Source organism: Lissotriton vulgaris, chromosome 1_2, assembly GCF_964263255.1.
Source record: "Lissotriton vulgaris chromosome 1_2, aLisVul1.2, whole genome shotgun sequence".
In the NCBI taxonomy this organism is placed as follows: domain Eukaryota; kingdom Metazoa; phylum Chordata; class Amphibia; order Caudata; family Salamandridae; genus Lissotriton; species Lissotriton vulgaris.
In genome coordinates, this window is record NC_141686.1 from 268415858 (window position 1) to 268431358 (window position 15501).

The following is a 15501-nucleotide window of genomic DNA, read 5'->3' on the forward strand; positions in this document are numbered from 1 at the left end:
TAAGGTTACTGATTTTAAAGGATTGTACAATCTAATTATGAGGGAGCAAATCTTAAATAATTGTCAGAACCAGTTATTACACCAGCACCTGGTAGACTCTGATCTGACCTCTCCACAGGAATTGGGTAAGAGGGCAGACAAATGGGTCAGAACCAGGGTCAGGCCTAAGAACCAGGGTGGTGACCAAAAGAAGGAATCAACCAAGCCTCAAGAGAAGGGTGGGGATAAATCCACAGAGAAGACTTCCCAAGGGCCCCAAAACTCCAATAAGGGTGGTGGGTCCCAGAACACTCCTTCAGAACAGAAGAAACCTTATTGCCATACCTGTAAACAGGTGGGCCATTACAAAAGTGATGCCAAGTGCCCTAAAAATAGCAATAAGGAAAACATACCCCCAAGTAACACTCCCAGACCTCCTGTTACCACTAGTGGTAATCCCCCAGGTGGTGGGAGTGCCCCCAAGAATGTGGTGGGCATTACTTTGGGCAATCAGGAGGACTATGGCCTAGCCAGGTCCCCTGACCACACTCTTGTCTGTGAGACTGGCATGGGGTTTGCCAACTTCACTACTGGACCCCACATTTTGGGAAAGTATAGACAAGAGGTCATAGTGAATGGTCAGAAAGTTGAGGCATTCAGAGACACAGGGGCCAGCATCACCATGGTGATTGACCATCTGGTCCCCTCTGCTCAACTGACCCCGGGTTTTACTTATCAGGTGACAGACATTCATGGAGTGAAGAGAAGGCATCCCATGGCAGTAGTCAAGCTCAGCTGGGGTAATGTCACAGGGCCCATGAGAGTGGCAGTGACAGATAACCTACCTGTAGATTGCTTACTGGGGAATGACCTGGAACTCTCAGCATGGGCTGAGGTGGAGCAAGAAACTCACTCCAGAATGATAGGCCTATCGAGACAGGTTAGTGGGGCAGTAATAGCTACAGCCCCAGTCCAAGCACCATTCCTCCCTGACAAGGTTGGAAGGGCAGTGGTAGCCACTGCCCAGGCTCAGACAGACTTTCCAGAACAGGATAGGAGGGCTGTGACAGTCACAGCCCAAACACAAACTGAGTGCCCTCCTGAAAAGGTTGGCAAGGTTGAAATGGTCTCAGCCTCTACTCAAACAGATAGTGAGGTTGTGAAGCCTGAAACAATGGATCACTCCACTCAAACAGAGAGCATTGAGGAGGAAGAAGAGTCTTCCCCCTCCCAGACGCTAGGTGAGAGCCAGCCTCCTCAGGGAACTGACTCTACCCCTGTTGAAGGAACTGCCCCAGAGGTAGTCAGGCCTAGCCTGGCAGTGCCCCTGATGGCAGTGGACCCTTCCCAGGTGGGACCCAGTCTGGAGCAGGTAACCTGCCCCTCTCTACCCTGCCTCAGTCAGCCCAGGGCTGAAGAGGTCAGGGAGGACCCCAAAGGGCCCCCTGTCCAAAAGAACTCCTTAATCAGCAGATTAGGTTCACTGAAGCTGGTAAACCTAGCCAAGTGAAAAGAAATCAGACTCCTGAGGGATCCCCCTTAAAAGTAGTTAAGGACCTCCCACAGCTGGACACTGCTGGGCACAGCCAAACCTGGGGCCTAAAAACCCCAGACCTGACCTGTCCCTCCAGTAAGCCAAACAGAGGGACTCAGCCTCCAGCTTTAGGTAGCCAGAGGCTGACCCTGAGAGCTCAGTGCATCTCAGCTAAAGAAAGAAAGGCACACATGATGGATGGTGATTGGAGGAAGTTGAGCCCAAAGGTAGAGGAGCCTCACTTCAGCACTCCATCCCAGCATCAGCCTTTTTCTTTCCCAAGACACACCAGAGACAGAGATTCCCTATGGTGGAGACCCTCAGATACCCTTAGGGTGAGGGGTTGCCTAGTGGACCATGACACAGGGGGAGACCAAGCCAGAGCTGGTCCTTCCTTATATGGCCACTTAGGTAATAGAGGCTTACCTGGACAAGGATAGCCTTACCTCCTTTCGTTTGGGGGGGGGGTTGTGTAGGAAGGTACCTCCTGACTATGGTTGCCCACAACTTTTTACCCTGTGTTTTAGCTGGTTTTTGACATAGTCGACCTGGGATCCTGCCAATCAGGACCCCAGGCCCACTGCTCTCTCTGTAAAATGGATTCCATGTACCTTAGGTACATTTCCAATTGGTACTGGGCCACCTTATCAGACCCTGTAACTCAGGGCATAGGTGTACCCAGGGCCTACCAGGGGCTGAAGCATGTATTATGCCACCCCTGGCTAGCCTCCTAAATTTGACACAACTGGCTGCATGACAGCTGGGGCAAAGTCGTGTAATCACCCTTTGCTGTAGATATAGTATACCTATATCTAACCCTAAAATGGACACACAGATTCCTATCAGTCACTCCTATGGCAGGCCTTAACAATCCTGAAGGCAGAGTGCTTGGAATCGTGTGAGATGGTGCTCTGGCATGAGCTGAGCCTGTCTGCAGCTTGCGGAACCAAGTCCTAATAACTGTTCCATGATATTGCATACCATATACTCTTAAGTGCATTATAATCCTCGCGGTTAAATGCTAACTTTGGTATTGCTTTATCAAAACATGTCGAGTAAGGTGTCATACGAATTGGAATACTAACCCCTCGCCAATTCTGGCGACGGGGTTAGCATTCCACCCTTCTAGAGGGACACGACATGTATGTAACTGTGAACCCCGGTTAAAGTTAAACGAAGCCTCAGCTCCACAAAATGGATGCTGCCACCACAGACACGAGTCTGACCCCCTGCAGCTGGGAGTCCTTCCAGCGAGGGGAGCCTGGACAAAGAGTTTCCTGTCAGGGGCGGTGCTAGCACCGTCCCAGACATGGTTTTGTGTATCCTGGGTAGGCAGGGCTTTACAGGAAGGTGACTGCTGAGTGGCACCCCGGTGCTCACTACGCATAGGCCGGTCAGAACCAGTTCCAGGGGCACACCAGCCCCTGGCCTGGGGAAAGTCCGGCATGGCAGAGGGGTGTAACCACCCCCCTCCTAGTCCCATAGGCAGGACCACCGGGTCAGCCCCCTTTTTTAGTATAAAGATGGGAGCGGGCCCCCTGTTCAAATTAGATCATCTTTGGAATCAAGACACGACTTTCTTCGAAAGGACATCAAGATTTCTTCTTCAAGATTCTCCCTTGTGGCTAAGGAGTAGTCACCCTGCATCAAGCGGGCACCATCCTAAGAACACTGCGGTCTGCTGCAAGTCCTTCTTCACGAATCCGACGACCCAGCTCGACGAGACCCGGCTTCCCTGGCACCTCTGACCTCTACTCACCTCTACAGCAAAGCTGAGAACCGTGAGTGCGACGAGACCTCGAGGGACCGACGATCGCCAAGACTGCACGACTTCTTTACAACAAGCCCACCGTGTGCTCCACTGGTGAGTGCTTTGGGGTCCGAGAAGCTCCAACCCTGAGCAGCTCCAGCACCGAAGATCAGCCCTCCAGCATCTCCACGATCTGCGTGGGGCCCTTCTGCTTTTGCGTGCTCACCGCGCTGTGTGGCTACTAGCCGGCTGGCTTGTGGCCTTCTTCACGACGCCCGACGACATCACTGCTGCTGGTCTGGTTGCCCCAGACTGGCCCTTGCTTCCTTCTTCAAGAGAGGCACCCCGGACCCTCCTGGTCCACTCCAGACGCCATTTTGAGTCCACCGCGTGGGCTTGAATTTGCCAAGGCTTTGTTGCCCAATCCTGGGTCCAGCGACGCCGACAGCTTCATCCATCGTGGGACAGCTCGCTCCTCCATCCTGGTCGCCAACAACGCCTCCTGGTCCGTGAGATCTGCAAGCACAGCGTCACCCACTCACCTAGTCGAGGTGGCTACCATCCGGTGCCGTCCTGGTGCCCACTGACTACTGGCTAGTAGTCTCGACCTTGGTCCCCTCTGCTTTCAGGTGTCATCTTCCTTCGATCCAGGCTTGGATCCATCGAACTTTCTTCACTGGTCGCCTGCCAGCAATTTCTTTCTTCCAGGCTCCTGGTCCGTCTACGAGGATTCCCGACGTCTTTTGAGACCTATGCAGCTGCAGCCCCTGGGCTAGGTAACTTCGGCATTTCGGTGCCCCAGCATAGCCTCACTATCCAAGGGTCAGAATCCACTTTCGTTTTCCTCCTACCAGGTCGGGTTCGCCCGAGAACACTAACTTTGTCTTTACTAGCTACCATAGACTTTGTCCCGCATCACGCGTGAGAGTGCACACTCTGCACCCGAGTCCCCTGGGTCTCCTAGAAGTAATCTAACGATTCTATAGTCAAGTCCTAGCGATTCCAAAGGCTATTAGTACTGTACTTACCTGCTAGTAATTTCGCATTCCACTTTCAGAGTATATGGTTTTCCGTGCCCCTCGGGCATTTGTATATACTGTGCTAACTTAAGTATTTTCGTAAGAGTTTGTTTTGTGCTTAGTACCCTGTCCTCATAAAGAGTACAGGGCTGTTGTGATTCTTAATAAATATCTTGTTTATTTTCATAATACTTGAGTGGTGTCCTTTCACTTGGTATTCAAGGGGTATATGTGTGGTATAACAGCTGGCTTAACACGCCCTCTCGAGTCTTTAGCCTTAGACTGCTCGTATCCATGCTACTAGGATAGCTGGTCTATAAGGTTGACTTACAACCAATCATCAATAAGGGTTGCTGGACTGATACATAGTGTTCACTAGAATAGTGAGCACTGCATATCAGGCCACCTTCTCACAAGCCTGACTGCTCGTGCCAAGCTACCAAGGGGGTGAGCAGGGGTAATCTAAAGTTTACCCTGACTAGAAGAAAGGGTCCCTATTTGGACAGTGGTACCTACCTCTGCCAACTAGAGACCCCCAGTTCTAACAGTAGTGTTTTTTGTCCATAACAAATCTTAACAGCCTCTTGCATCTCTTGTTCACTGGGATGTGTAAATTCAAATCTCAAGTCTATTGTTCCCATGTAATCTCCCTTTTGCAACTGAGGTAACACTTCTTGCAGTGTAGTCATTTTGAATATTTGTGTTTTTATAAATGTTTCGAAACCGTAGGTCTAATGTTGGCCGTAATGTTCCGTCTACTTTTGGAATTAGAAGTATGTTGAATATACCCACTTGTTCTTGTCTCTGTGTGGTACGTGCTCTATTGCATGTTTTCCCTGAAGTTCGTGCACCTCTTTGACTAGGCGAGATTCTTCTTTTGAATATCTTTTGCTTTGGACTCCTGTGTGGAGGTTGTTTTGTTAACTCTATGCAGTAACCATACTGTATTATGTTTAAAATCCATTTGTCTGAGGTTATTTCCCTCCATTTTTGCGGACAAAACGTGACTGCCTCCTACTGGGGTGGTATTTTGGAGGAACTGTAAATTGGTTTGTTTGGTCTTTGTATATGTCCTTTTTCTGGGTGTGCCCTCACTACTGCTGTTAGTGAATGTACCTTTTTGTGAGTGCAGTCACTTAGTAGAGGTTTGTTGTTCACCTCTTTGTGGCTGACCTCTGCCATGGGGACGCCCTTGAAAGTATGCTCTTCCTTGGTATTGCCAGCTATACTTTTGTTCCTGTTGTGGACCATGGCTCGCTTGATACGTTTGCTGGTAACCTTGATCTGAGGTAGCAGTTTGGTGTATACCTCTACCCGCTGGTATTCTTGATGGTGTGCCTCTACGCATGCCTCGGAACTGTAGAGCCCCCATGGACCTTGCAGTTTCGTTATCCTTTTTTAATTGATTGAGCTTTTCATCAACACACTCCCAAACAATTGCTCCCCATTGAATAGGGAGTAAATGATGTTACTTTGCACTTTTGGCTTGAAGCCTGAGATTCTAAGCAATGCATTCCTCCTTTCTGTGATACTGTTGGAAAACGAGGCAGCATCTGTGAGGACTGCACAAATAACATGACTACATTTGTCCTTCACTGGGAACCAAACAACCAATTGTAGCGCCTGACTTTCAGAGGTAGGTGGTGTGGGCTAGTAATCCCCATTTGCAGGGGCGCAGAAATAACACTCAATAATTGATTGTCCAGTCTGTACTTTTCTTTATAAAACTAAGAGTACATTTATTAAACACACACACTCAATACTATGCACCAATTTACAAATATACATAAGCTGTTAGAATTACTTTATGACATTGCATAAAATCTCCACCCCTCCCGCGTGCGGGTGTTTGGGGGGTGGTTGTCTAATACCCCCACTCCCATGTATGCACATCATCTTGCCCCCGATGCAGTTAGTTGAACATAACCTGGAGCGTGGGCCCTGCGCACTGTCACCACCCCAGTGCCGAGTCACCCCATTAGCTCAACAAGCATTAAAATGGGATACACCTGCCTTACACCAGTACTTCAATTTGCACATGTGACCTTCAGTCCCGCTAAAAGAAATAACATTAGTAAAAGCATTTCTGGTGCAATTACACCTCTTCACCTTCAGGGAATGCTCTTCTCCAGTCATCCCCCACTCAACCCTTCACCCCTGGATGCACTTCTCCATACACCCTCAGCTGTAGAACAAAAGTTTCAGCCCAGAAGGTGTTAAATGCAGACTGAGCCCTTGAGGGGTTATTCCTTTCAAGTCCCCATCTGACTTCGGGAGGGACACCTCTTACGCTGCGGGGAAGACTGCGCTTCTCCAGCAGCTCACCCAGCAAACATGTATTGTGGTGACCCCACTCTCCTGGGGCCACCACCAGCCGTGAAAACGCTGGGTTGCCCTTGATGAGCAGTTCTCCCGCTGCTCCGGGGAGAGCCGCGATGGGGGCCTCCGGCCGCTTTTTGGGCCTCGGTGGGAGGCCCGGTCCCACCTGGACCCCCAGGTACGGTAATGGCTCGGGGAGCACAACCCCGGCCGATTGGCAGCTTCTCGAGGGCCCGATCCCACCCGGGCCCCCACTCTTTTTCTGGAGTCCCGGTCCCATCTGGGACACCCGCCTTTCCTTCTCCTGGGTCCCCCGGGAGCCTTCTTGATGGAGGGCAGACCGGGGAGCCCACCCCCGGCTGCCCCCTGCCGGCTCCCTGCACGGCCAGCACCTTCATGTGCTGCCGCGGGAGCTGGCTGGGAACTTCTCAGGGTTCTACCGGTGGGGTGGGGCGGGGTGGTGGTGGGGGGGGGGGGGGGGGGGGGTACGGGGAGTTGGAGTTGCAGAGGCACACCCCTGGCTCCTCATTCCTTCTGGGGCACGGGGATGGGTTCCTGGGCCTCCAGGGCCATCTGTACGGGTGGCGCGAAGGCGCCCCCTGGCTTTGCTTTGAGGCCTGGGGATGGGGTCCAGGCCCACCTCCCCCTCTTTGCGGGGAGCTCGCCGGGGCTCCCCGATTAGTCTCATCTTCGCAGGGGGCCAGGGTGGGCTCCAGGCACCCCGTAGGGGGCAGACTTCATGGGGGGTGCGACAGCGCCCCCAACTTTACTTTGGGGCCCGGGGATGGGGGCGAGGCGGCACTCCCCGCTTCCTCCATTTTGCGGTGGACGTGACAGCGCTCCCGCCTTCCTCCTCCCAACTTCGCCGAGGACCAGGTTGGGCTCCTGGCCCCCCTGATGGGGCACCTTCATGGCCCCCTCCTCCTTGGGGGCAGCCCCCGGGGACCCGACCCACCCGGGGGCATCTCCGAGACCGTCGTCTGTCTTCTTAGGGGTCAAAGGTCGCCTACCTTCCGGGGGCCATATCTCAGCCCCTGGGGTTCCGATCTTCCCCATTTTCACGTCCTCTTGCTCCTGGTTCACCCCCCAGCCAACGGGAGCGTTCTCCTTCGCCCTCCCGGTCTCCAAGAGGATACATTCTGCAGGGAACTTTCTTCACTGTCTCCCTGCGCCAGCCTTTCGCCTGGCTCTCCTCCTGGGCCTCTCTTCTACCTGCGCAGAGGCCACTGCTTCTGCGCACCAGTCCTGGGCTCTTCTTCTGGCGCTGTTAGGGCCCTGGGTGACAGTCAGGGGGTCTCTCCTTCCAGCTGCCCATTGCCAGCCTCCAGTACCTCCGGCCTCAGCAGACCACACCCCAGAAAGAGCTTCTCTTCCCGTGTAAGCACTTTTTAAAAGTTGAGTAGGGGGCTGGCAGGAAGTCTCTGTTTGTCCTATCAAACAGCGATACATTACTTCCCTGCCCCTGCTCCTTCCTTGCCCAGCCTCTGGGTTTGTGCAAAATGGCGGCGTCCAGGGTCTCTGGCCAAATGGTTTCTGAAAAAGCCCTTCCCCCCCTCGCTGCCTTCCCTCCTTGGTGCAGCCTGGTGCCTGGTGCCTGGCACCCAGTGATGGCTGCCGATGAATGAGCCTGTAGCCCCACCCATCTTCTCTTCGTGGAGAGGAGCCCTTAGCTTGTGGAAGAAAGGTTATCAATCCATCCAGCTGAGGTCAGCCCTCAGTCAAGGTCTAGTTATGGCTGGCTCAGAGAAATATGACAGTCCTGGATGACCCAAAAGCAAGCAGTACACATATGACTTTCGACCCTGCTCAATACTCCTTTTCACATACATTACAGTGGACTTTAGTGTGTGTCTGGAATCTGTCGGCCTTTTGAAAGTTACTTTAGCCCATGGGCTCCACATTCCAGTAGGGCAGGGGTATTCAAACTGTGGGGCGCGACCCCCAGGGGGGCCGTGAAGTGATCGGAAGGGGGTCGCGCATTCCCTTCACACTTCTGCCCAGGCCCATAGCTTCAGCCCCCCTACTCCCCCGTCGCGTGTCTCAGCCAGGGCTGCTGGAGTACAGCTGGAGCTGCTGGGGGGCTCGGCGGGGCAGTGTCTGGAGTCTTATCTCCGGCACACCCCTGAGTTTTTCACAGGTCATTAAAGACCATTAGCATATTTACATACCTTTAGTAAACTGGTTACAGAGGCATGCTTCGGGTTTTTTCTATTTCCAGTACCCCCTGGGCACCCACTCTGCCTATTCCATACATTTGCATTTTACATTTACTGGGGTAGTGGGAGAATGCATTTCATGAAAAGTAATATAAAGTAGGTTTGCCAAAAGAAAATGCCAGCCCTGTGTTGTTTAAAGAGCCTGCAAAGACGTCCTCTTGACACTAAATAGACTTCTAAATAAAAAAAGATGTATTCATTTGTTATGTGACTTTTCTTTCTTTGTTCCCTTTATCAATCATTGAGGCAGCCCTAGAACACAATTAAGTGTTTTCTATTTATATTTGCTGTTCTAAGTATGCACAGATAAGTGCTGAAAATACAGTTTTAGGTGACTGATTATTTTTGAACCATCTGGGACATCAAAATAATGAGCTGGCAACCCTAATCATAGGACTGGGTGCGGGACAGCAGTGATAGGGGAAGAGAGGGAGTACTGGGGTGGGTGCTGAGCAGTGATTAATTTGTAATAAAACATGTGTCAGGGCCCTCATCAGTAGGCCCACTGATTGCCTTGCTTGCCCGGCCAACTACCATACCTATGCAACTACGAACCATAACACTTGCACAAGAGTGACTATTGAGACTATTTCAAGCCTCCAAAGCTATAAGAATGGCATTGGTGTCAGGAGTTTATCATTTTTAATGTACATTGAATATTGAATTATTAAACAGCTGTTCTACTAATCTCTAAATTACACAGATTAGACAGAGCCACCATGAGGCAGACTCTCATAGTGCCAGTGTGCACAATTAGGTGCCAGTGCCAAGCACTGGAAACCACTGCTCAAATTAGGCACTGGTGCGGAGGTAACAGGGGAGAGGGACGTTGGTTCAAGAAGGTGTAGAAGAACAAAGGTGTGGAAGGTGAATGGGGGGACTGAACAGGTGTAAGTTACAAATAGACAAAAATTTAAATGGAGAGATTTGAGGTGAATCAGAAGGGCTGAGGGGCACAGGTAGGGGATGGGGCCAGAGAGGCCATGCGATCAATGCGAGCGACTGTTAGAGATGAGGGCAGTGAAAAGACAGAATGGCAGAAGGTGGTTAAAGGTGAAGTGAGAGGTTGAATGGGGAGAGTTCGGATATTGTAAAAAGGGGTGATAGAAGTGGACTGCATATTGAGAGAGGGATCTGGGATTAGGAGAGGAGAGGGGGTGAGAGGAAAGCGGCATAGGTAAACTGCTTAACTCTGCACAAGACCGCTACGGTTGTAAGGGACACCTGCTGGTCCCGGCCAGGGCCAGGTGAGCTTCTAATGTGGCAGCACATATTCCTGTGGAGTGGAAGGCCCATCACAAAGGTTAAATAGACATCTTTCTGACGTTAATTGCTGAATTTTGGTTATAAACTGGTACTGATAGGGTGAAATCGTTTCTCAGTGTTACTGTGTGTAAAAATAATGTAGCCATGCTAACCCAAAATACGCGGCATCACATAACATTATTTACATTTTCTTCCCACACAATTTGGTTAAGCCTGTCGTGCAATTCGGTCCTCACCTGCATCATAATTCCAGTAGCCCTGCCTACAGGTTTAGAAATGTTTGTCCGGAGAGGGTCCTTATGCCTGAAAATGTTGAATCGGGGGTCTCGGCATCCTAAAGTTTGAAGACCTCTGCCGTAGGGGATTAATGAAGTGAAAAACAGTAAAAACACACTAACTTTCCCTGGCATGTTTATTCCCAGCGTATAAAGCCTATTCCATGTCACCACTCCATTCTGCATAAGTCCTGCCACACCAGTCTGGCTGCGCATGCTAGGAATCTCCCCTGCGCTGCCCCTACACGTGTGCACACGCATGTACACATGTGTCTGCATGTAACCAGCCCGGTGTCCCTTACTCCAGCTGCTGCACAGTGGCCTGATCAAGCCAGGGGAAAATCAGTAAAATCCTCATGCAGTCTCTTACATCCAGAGTTCACTGTGCGTGAGTCCCAACTAATGAGGATTCCCCACAGTAAAAGCTCAACAATTAGGTGCTAAAAAAGCAAAGAATCTTGGCGGCCCATAGTGTCAGACCACCTTCTAACAGATACCAATCATCATTTGCCTGCTTGATGTTTCAGCAGCATCCAGGGCTGATATTAAACATGTATTTGCAATGTTTTTACCCTCTTCCACCAGGTGGCTAGCTCTGTTTTGGAATTGTTCAAATAGATTTCTCAACAATTCTCCTACTTCCACCCAATGTTGATAAGCATGTCTGTTCAACAATGCCTTTGAATTAGCAATGAGTCACTGCACTTCTTTCCACCTTCCTTCCCGCCAGGCCCATCCTCTTGTTTTCTTTGTCTGGAGGTGGTCCAACTGTAATTGGTACATTTGCTCTTTTCCTTGCTGTTTAAGTAATAATAGAGAGTCAGCAGGCACAGATCCCCTGATGTATATAGGATCCTTAGAGGAGTGCTTATACTTCTTTTCTGCTCTTGGTGTGATAGCCTTCCATGCAGCAGGCTCTTTGAATGCCTCTTTCTCTGGTCTAGTACACTTGGCAGCATTGGGAGTAGGACAGGGTTTCTGGATTGTGTAGGTATCCGTGTCTCTAATAAAAAAAACATGTGGTTTTTCTTCCTCCAGTTGAACCCAATAAGTTTCAGCAGCTTTTTTAATTACCTGATTATACATGCCAATGTCATTGGGGGTGATGGCCTCGAAGGCTATGTTTCCACAGCCTCTTTAGGTGATTTGGCGTCGAGATCTTGCCATTGGAGGTCTTGATTCTCAGAGATCGCTGATTCGGCAAATGTCCGTTAGTCTTCCTTGACGTCTTCTCCGAAGAAGAATGATTCTTCCTATTCGATCAGTACAGGGGTTGTGGGCAGTATTATTTAGTCACCGACCTTTTCGTCTTCCGTATCTTTCGCTTTCGGCGGTATCTTGAATTGCTTCAAGCTTTTGTCAAAGTCTTTTTTACGTTGCAAAATATTAGCATTTCGGCTTCGAGCCTCTTCCTCTATCTCGGCCGCGTGTGTTTCGGCGTCGTGCTTTTCGGCTCTACGTTTTTTGCCTGTTGACGCCGAACCAGTCATCGACGCTTGTTTGGGCCTCTCTTTTGTCGATGCTGAGGCGTCCTTTTCCAGACTGCTTTTCGACGTCTTTGTCCTTTCGAGGACCTTAGCCGTTCCGGAGTCCTTATCCAAGGATCCTACGGTGTGTCTTTTTTTGGATGCAGCTGCGGTGCTTCGACGCTGAGGCTCCCTTTGGTGGTCTTGAATCTGATTTTCGAGACTCTTCTATTTTTTTTTTTTAGGTTGACGACTCTTACCTCCTTGACACCTTACTTGGAGAAGTATGTGCAGGTGTGATATGCCTGTCTTAGAGGAGATTTTTGCGGTTGAGAGGCATGCTTAGTGGAAGGTGATGGAGGGAAATGTCTTCTACTGTCCGACAACATGAACTGTAGGTCTGAAACCAAGGAACACAGTAGTGAGATAATTTCCTCCTGGTACTGCTTATGATATTGTGCTGGTGTGGCATAATAACCTTGCTCATAGTACTCCTCTTTGTCGTCCTCTGGTTGATATCTGATGAGCAACTCGGACTGTGAGCCATGCCAAAGGGACCATCTTCATCCGAGTCATACTCATCTAAATGTAGGGCTGCCAGTAATTTGGACACTTTACTTGGAGAAGTGAGTGCAGGTGTGATATGCCTGGATTTGTTATACTTTTCAGATTTTTCCCTTATTGACTGGGCAAACAACGAGGTAGTCTTCGAAGATGTAAAGGGAGATTTGGCTGAAAATGCTGCAGAAACTGATTTCTTCGTCGACGTTGGAGACTTCACCTAAGGCCGTGACTTCGTAGACAGGTGTGACATAGTCGACTGGACTGTCGTTGAGGTGAGGTGAGGACGATCTTAGTCGTCAATGAAATTGGGACTTGACTAGTCGACCATAAAATCATCAGCGAGAAAGATGAGGCAGTTGAGAAGGTGGAGATGGCGGCCTTAGATGAGGAGGTGGTCTTCGTCGTCAATGGTGTCAACAGCAATTTTCTCGTCAACGGTACCACACTTTTCGAAGGTCTCCTCTTAGACATTACAGAAGACTGCTTTTTAAAAGTGTAGATTACCTTATGAGGGTCAGGCCTCGGTTTTGAAGGTGTTTGAGGAGAAAGATAATGTTTTTTTGCCTTTCGTTTTGAGGACATCCAACACAGGTGCCGGGATGCCCAAGGGTAACCATGCGCGATATAAAACTCATTAATAATAATAATAATAATAACAGGTGATCTGCATGGACTGTGCTCCATGTGAGAGCCCTGAGAGGATGTTTTAGAGTATTTTTTAGATGGTGTGGGAAAATAGGTTTATGTTGCAGCACTCCCACTTTTTGCCCGGCTTTTGATGCAACTTTGACTGAAGTGTACTGGGACCCTGCTGCCCAGGTTCCCAGTACCAGTGTTACAACCCTAAAAACTGTATCACAATTGGCAACCTCAGACCCCCCCTGTAAGACCCTAGTAAATGGTGCCCTGGTACATAGGAAATCCCTCACCAGGCCCATGCTAACTGCAGCCTGCATGCCTCGGTGAAGACATAAACGACCAAGTCGACCTGGCACACTGACTGTGTGCCATGTCAAAGCAGCACTACATAAGGTATGGGTAAGTCACCCCTCGAGAAGGCCTTACAAGCCTTAAGGCAGGGTGCACTATATCACAGGTGCGGGCATATTGGCATGAGCAGACATGCCCCATCAATATTTAAGTCTATTCTTAATATTTTAAGTGCCAGGGAAGCCATAGAGAGTAAACAGGCTGGAAACTCAACAACTTTAATTCCCCAATACCATTATGGCTTCACTGAACCCAGGAGTGTTTGGTACCAAAGAACTCATCTCAATAAACCCACAAATATGCCAGTGTTGGATTTATAACAACATGTACCAGAGGTGCCCCCATAAAGTCTACCAACCTTGGTGTGGTCTCTGACTGGCTTTAGGCAGTCTCCCTCCACCAGACATGTTTCTTTACCCCTCGGACAAGAGCCCCTGCTCTTTGAGGCGAGAAACAAAGCCCATCATGGGTGGTGGTCTCACACCTCCCCTCCCCCCGCCCCACCCAGAATGAGCACAGTGCTCTGAAGCTTCAAAGGACTTGCCGCCTTTGTAATGCAACCCCAGCCTCTGCTGCTAGCAGATGGCAGCCCCCGGTTCAAACCCCCACTTTTACCGGGAGAACCAACAGGAAAACCTAAGTGGATGGCAAATGCAAGGCATGTGGAAGGAACTGAAAAATTCGGTCTATGTAACATTACTCAACTTGAGATTTCTACAGATAGGGTCGGCATTCATCTCTCACCTGGTGATATTACTGTCTCCTCATATTTCATAACATCATTGCAGACGGGAGGCAAATCAGCAACTGGAACCTCAACAGGTAGTTCTGCCTCATACTGAGGAGTGCTTAACTCATCCTTTGGAAAGCATTCACTTGTGCTGACTTCCTGTGGTACCTCCAAACATACCCGGTGCCTCTTGGTTCCAATTTGTTGCTTGGTCACGCTAGAAAGGTGAGAATTTAGAGTTATTCATTGTCCCTTATAAGTCGATACCCTGCCCTCTACAGGACATTATGCCTAGGTAGTTCCATACGGGTAGAGAAAGTCAGACCTCTGAGAAAGTTCACAATAGCTTCCTAAGTCCCGTCACCCAAACAAATATTCAAACTGCTCCTTTCAGCTAATGTACACTAGAAAGTAAAACAAAACTCCCAATTCATGCAAGGAAGCATCTGTCATGAGTATGATATACAGCATTATGTTACAAAAGCTGGTCTCCAGGTAAAGGCCACCACTGAAAGGCCTCATGAAGATGAGGTGAGATGTGCGTTAGGTGTGTTAAGTTACTGTGACTAAGGTATGGGGTCTGTTCCTTGGATCCAGATGGCACCACACATGGTTGATACTGCTGTTTAACACTGGCATGCCTAGGCTGCAAGCATAGGGACACACCAATTAGGTAACTAAGTATCTGCCTTTAGGAGGTCAATTCTATAATGCTCTAGTACGAGTCAGGAACTGTCCAATCAGACCAAGCAACCAATTCAAATAGGTTACATGTGTACATATGTACAAATTAGTAAATTATGACACTCCAATTAAGGTGTACAAAATATAACAAAAGATGATAACTTATAGGGCCAAGGCACGTTGCCTAAACACTTTTAAAGCATTTAGGTACTTGGGACTCAATTACAAGTTCTGCAGAGTGATATCCCTGGGTGGAATACCACTCCACCTGCTCAGGACTAGCTCAGTGCACCTCAACCCAGACTATCCAAGGGTAGGAAAATCTGGCCTGATTTACTGTCCAAAAAATCTGGGCAGTAAAATCAGAAAATTAGGCAGGGTCTAAAGGCACAAGCGCAACTCAGCCTCGCAATCCACTTCCTACAGCACGGAAAGAGGATGGATGGCCCCCTCATGCCTGGCTCCAGCCACTTCTGCATCTGCTCACCAATATCATCCCAAACTCCTGCACTGTACCAGCTCCTGCATTCCTATTCATCGCATGCTCTGGCCAGGTGCTAAATGGGGATGTTAGTCAGCCATGAACCGAGAATTCTAATCACAATTTGACCTGGAAAATTAACGGCCCACATTGTTATTTCCTGTTCAACGGGAAGTAATTAATAATTGTACTTCCGAACCATAATTGCACAATACTGGCTGTGTGCTA

At 49.5% G+C, this 15501-nt stretch overlaps 1 protein-coding gene across 3 annotated transcripts in view; it reads right to left on the bottom strand.

Moving 5' to 3' along the window:
• The window catches only part of KDM4A (lysine demethylase 4A), a 500020-nt gene that overhangs the window by 291052 nt on the left and 193467 nt on the right, over nucleotides 1-15501 (bottom strand). For all 3 annotated transcript variants that reach the window (XM_086953195.1, XM_086953196.1, XM_086953197.1), the window contains one exon: nucleotides 14123-14325. In XM_086953195.1, coding sequence (XP_086809321.1) covers nucleotides 14123-14325 — 203 coding nt within the window. The remainder of the gene's footprint in view (nucleotides 1-14122; nucleotides 14326-15501) is intronic.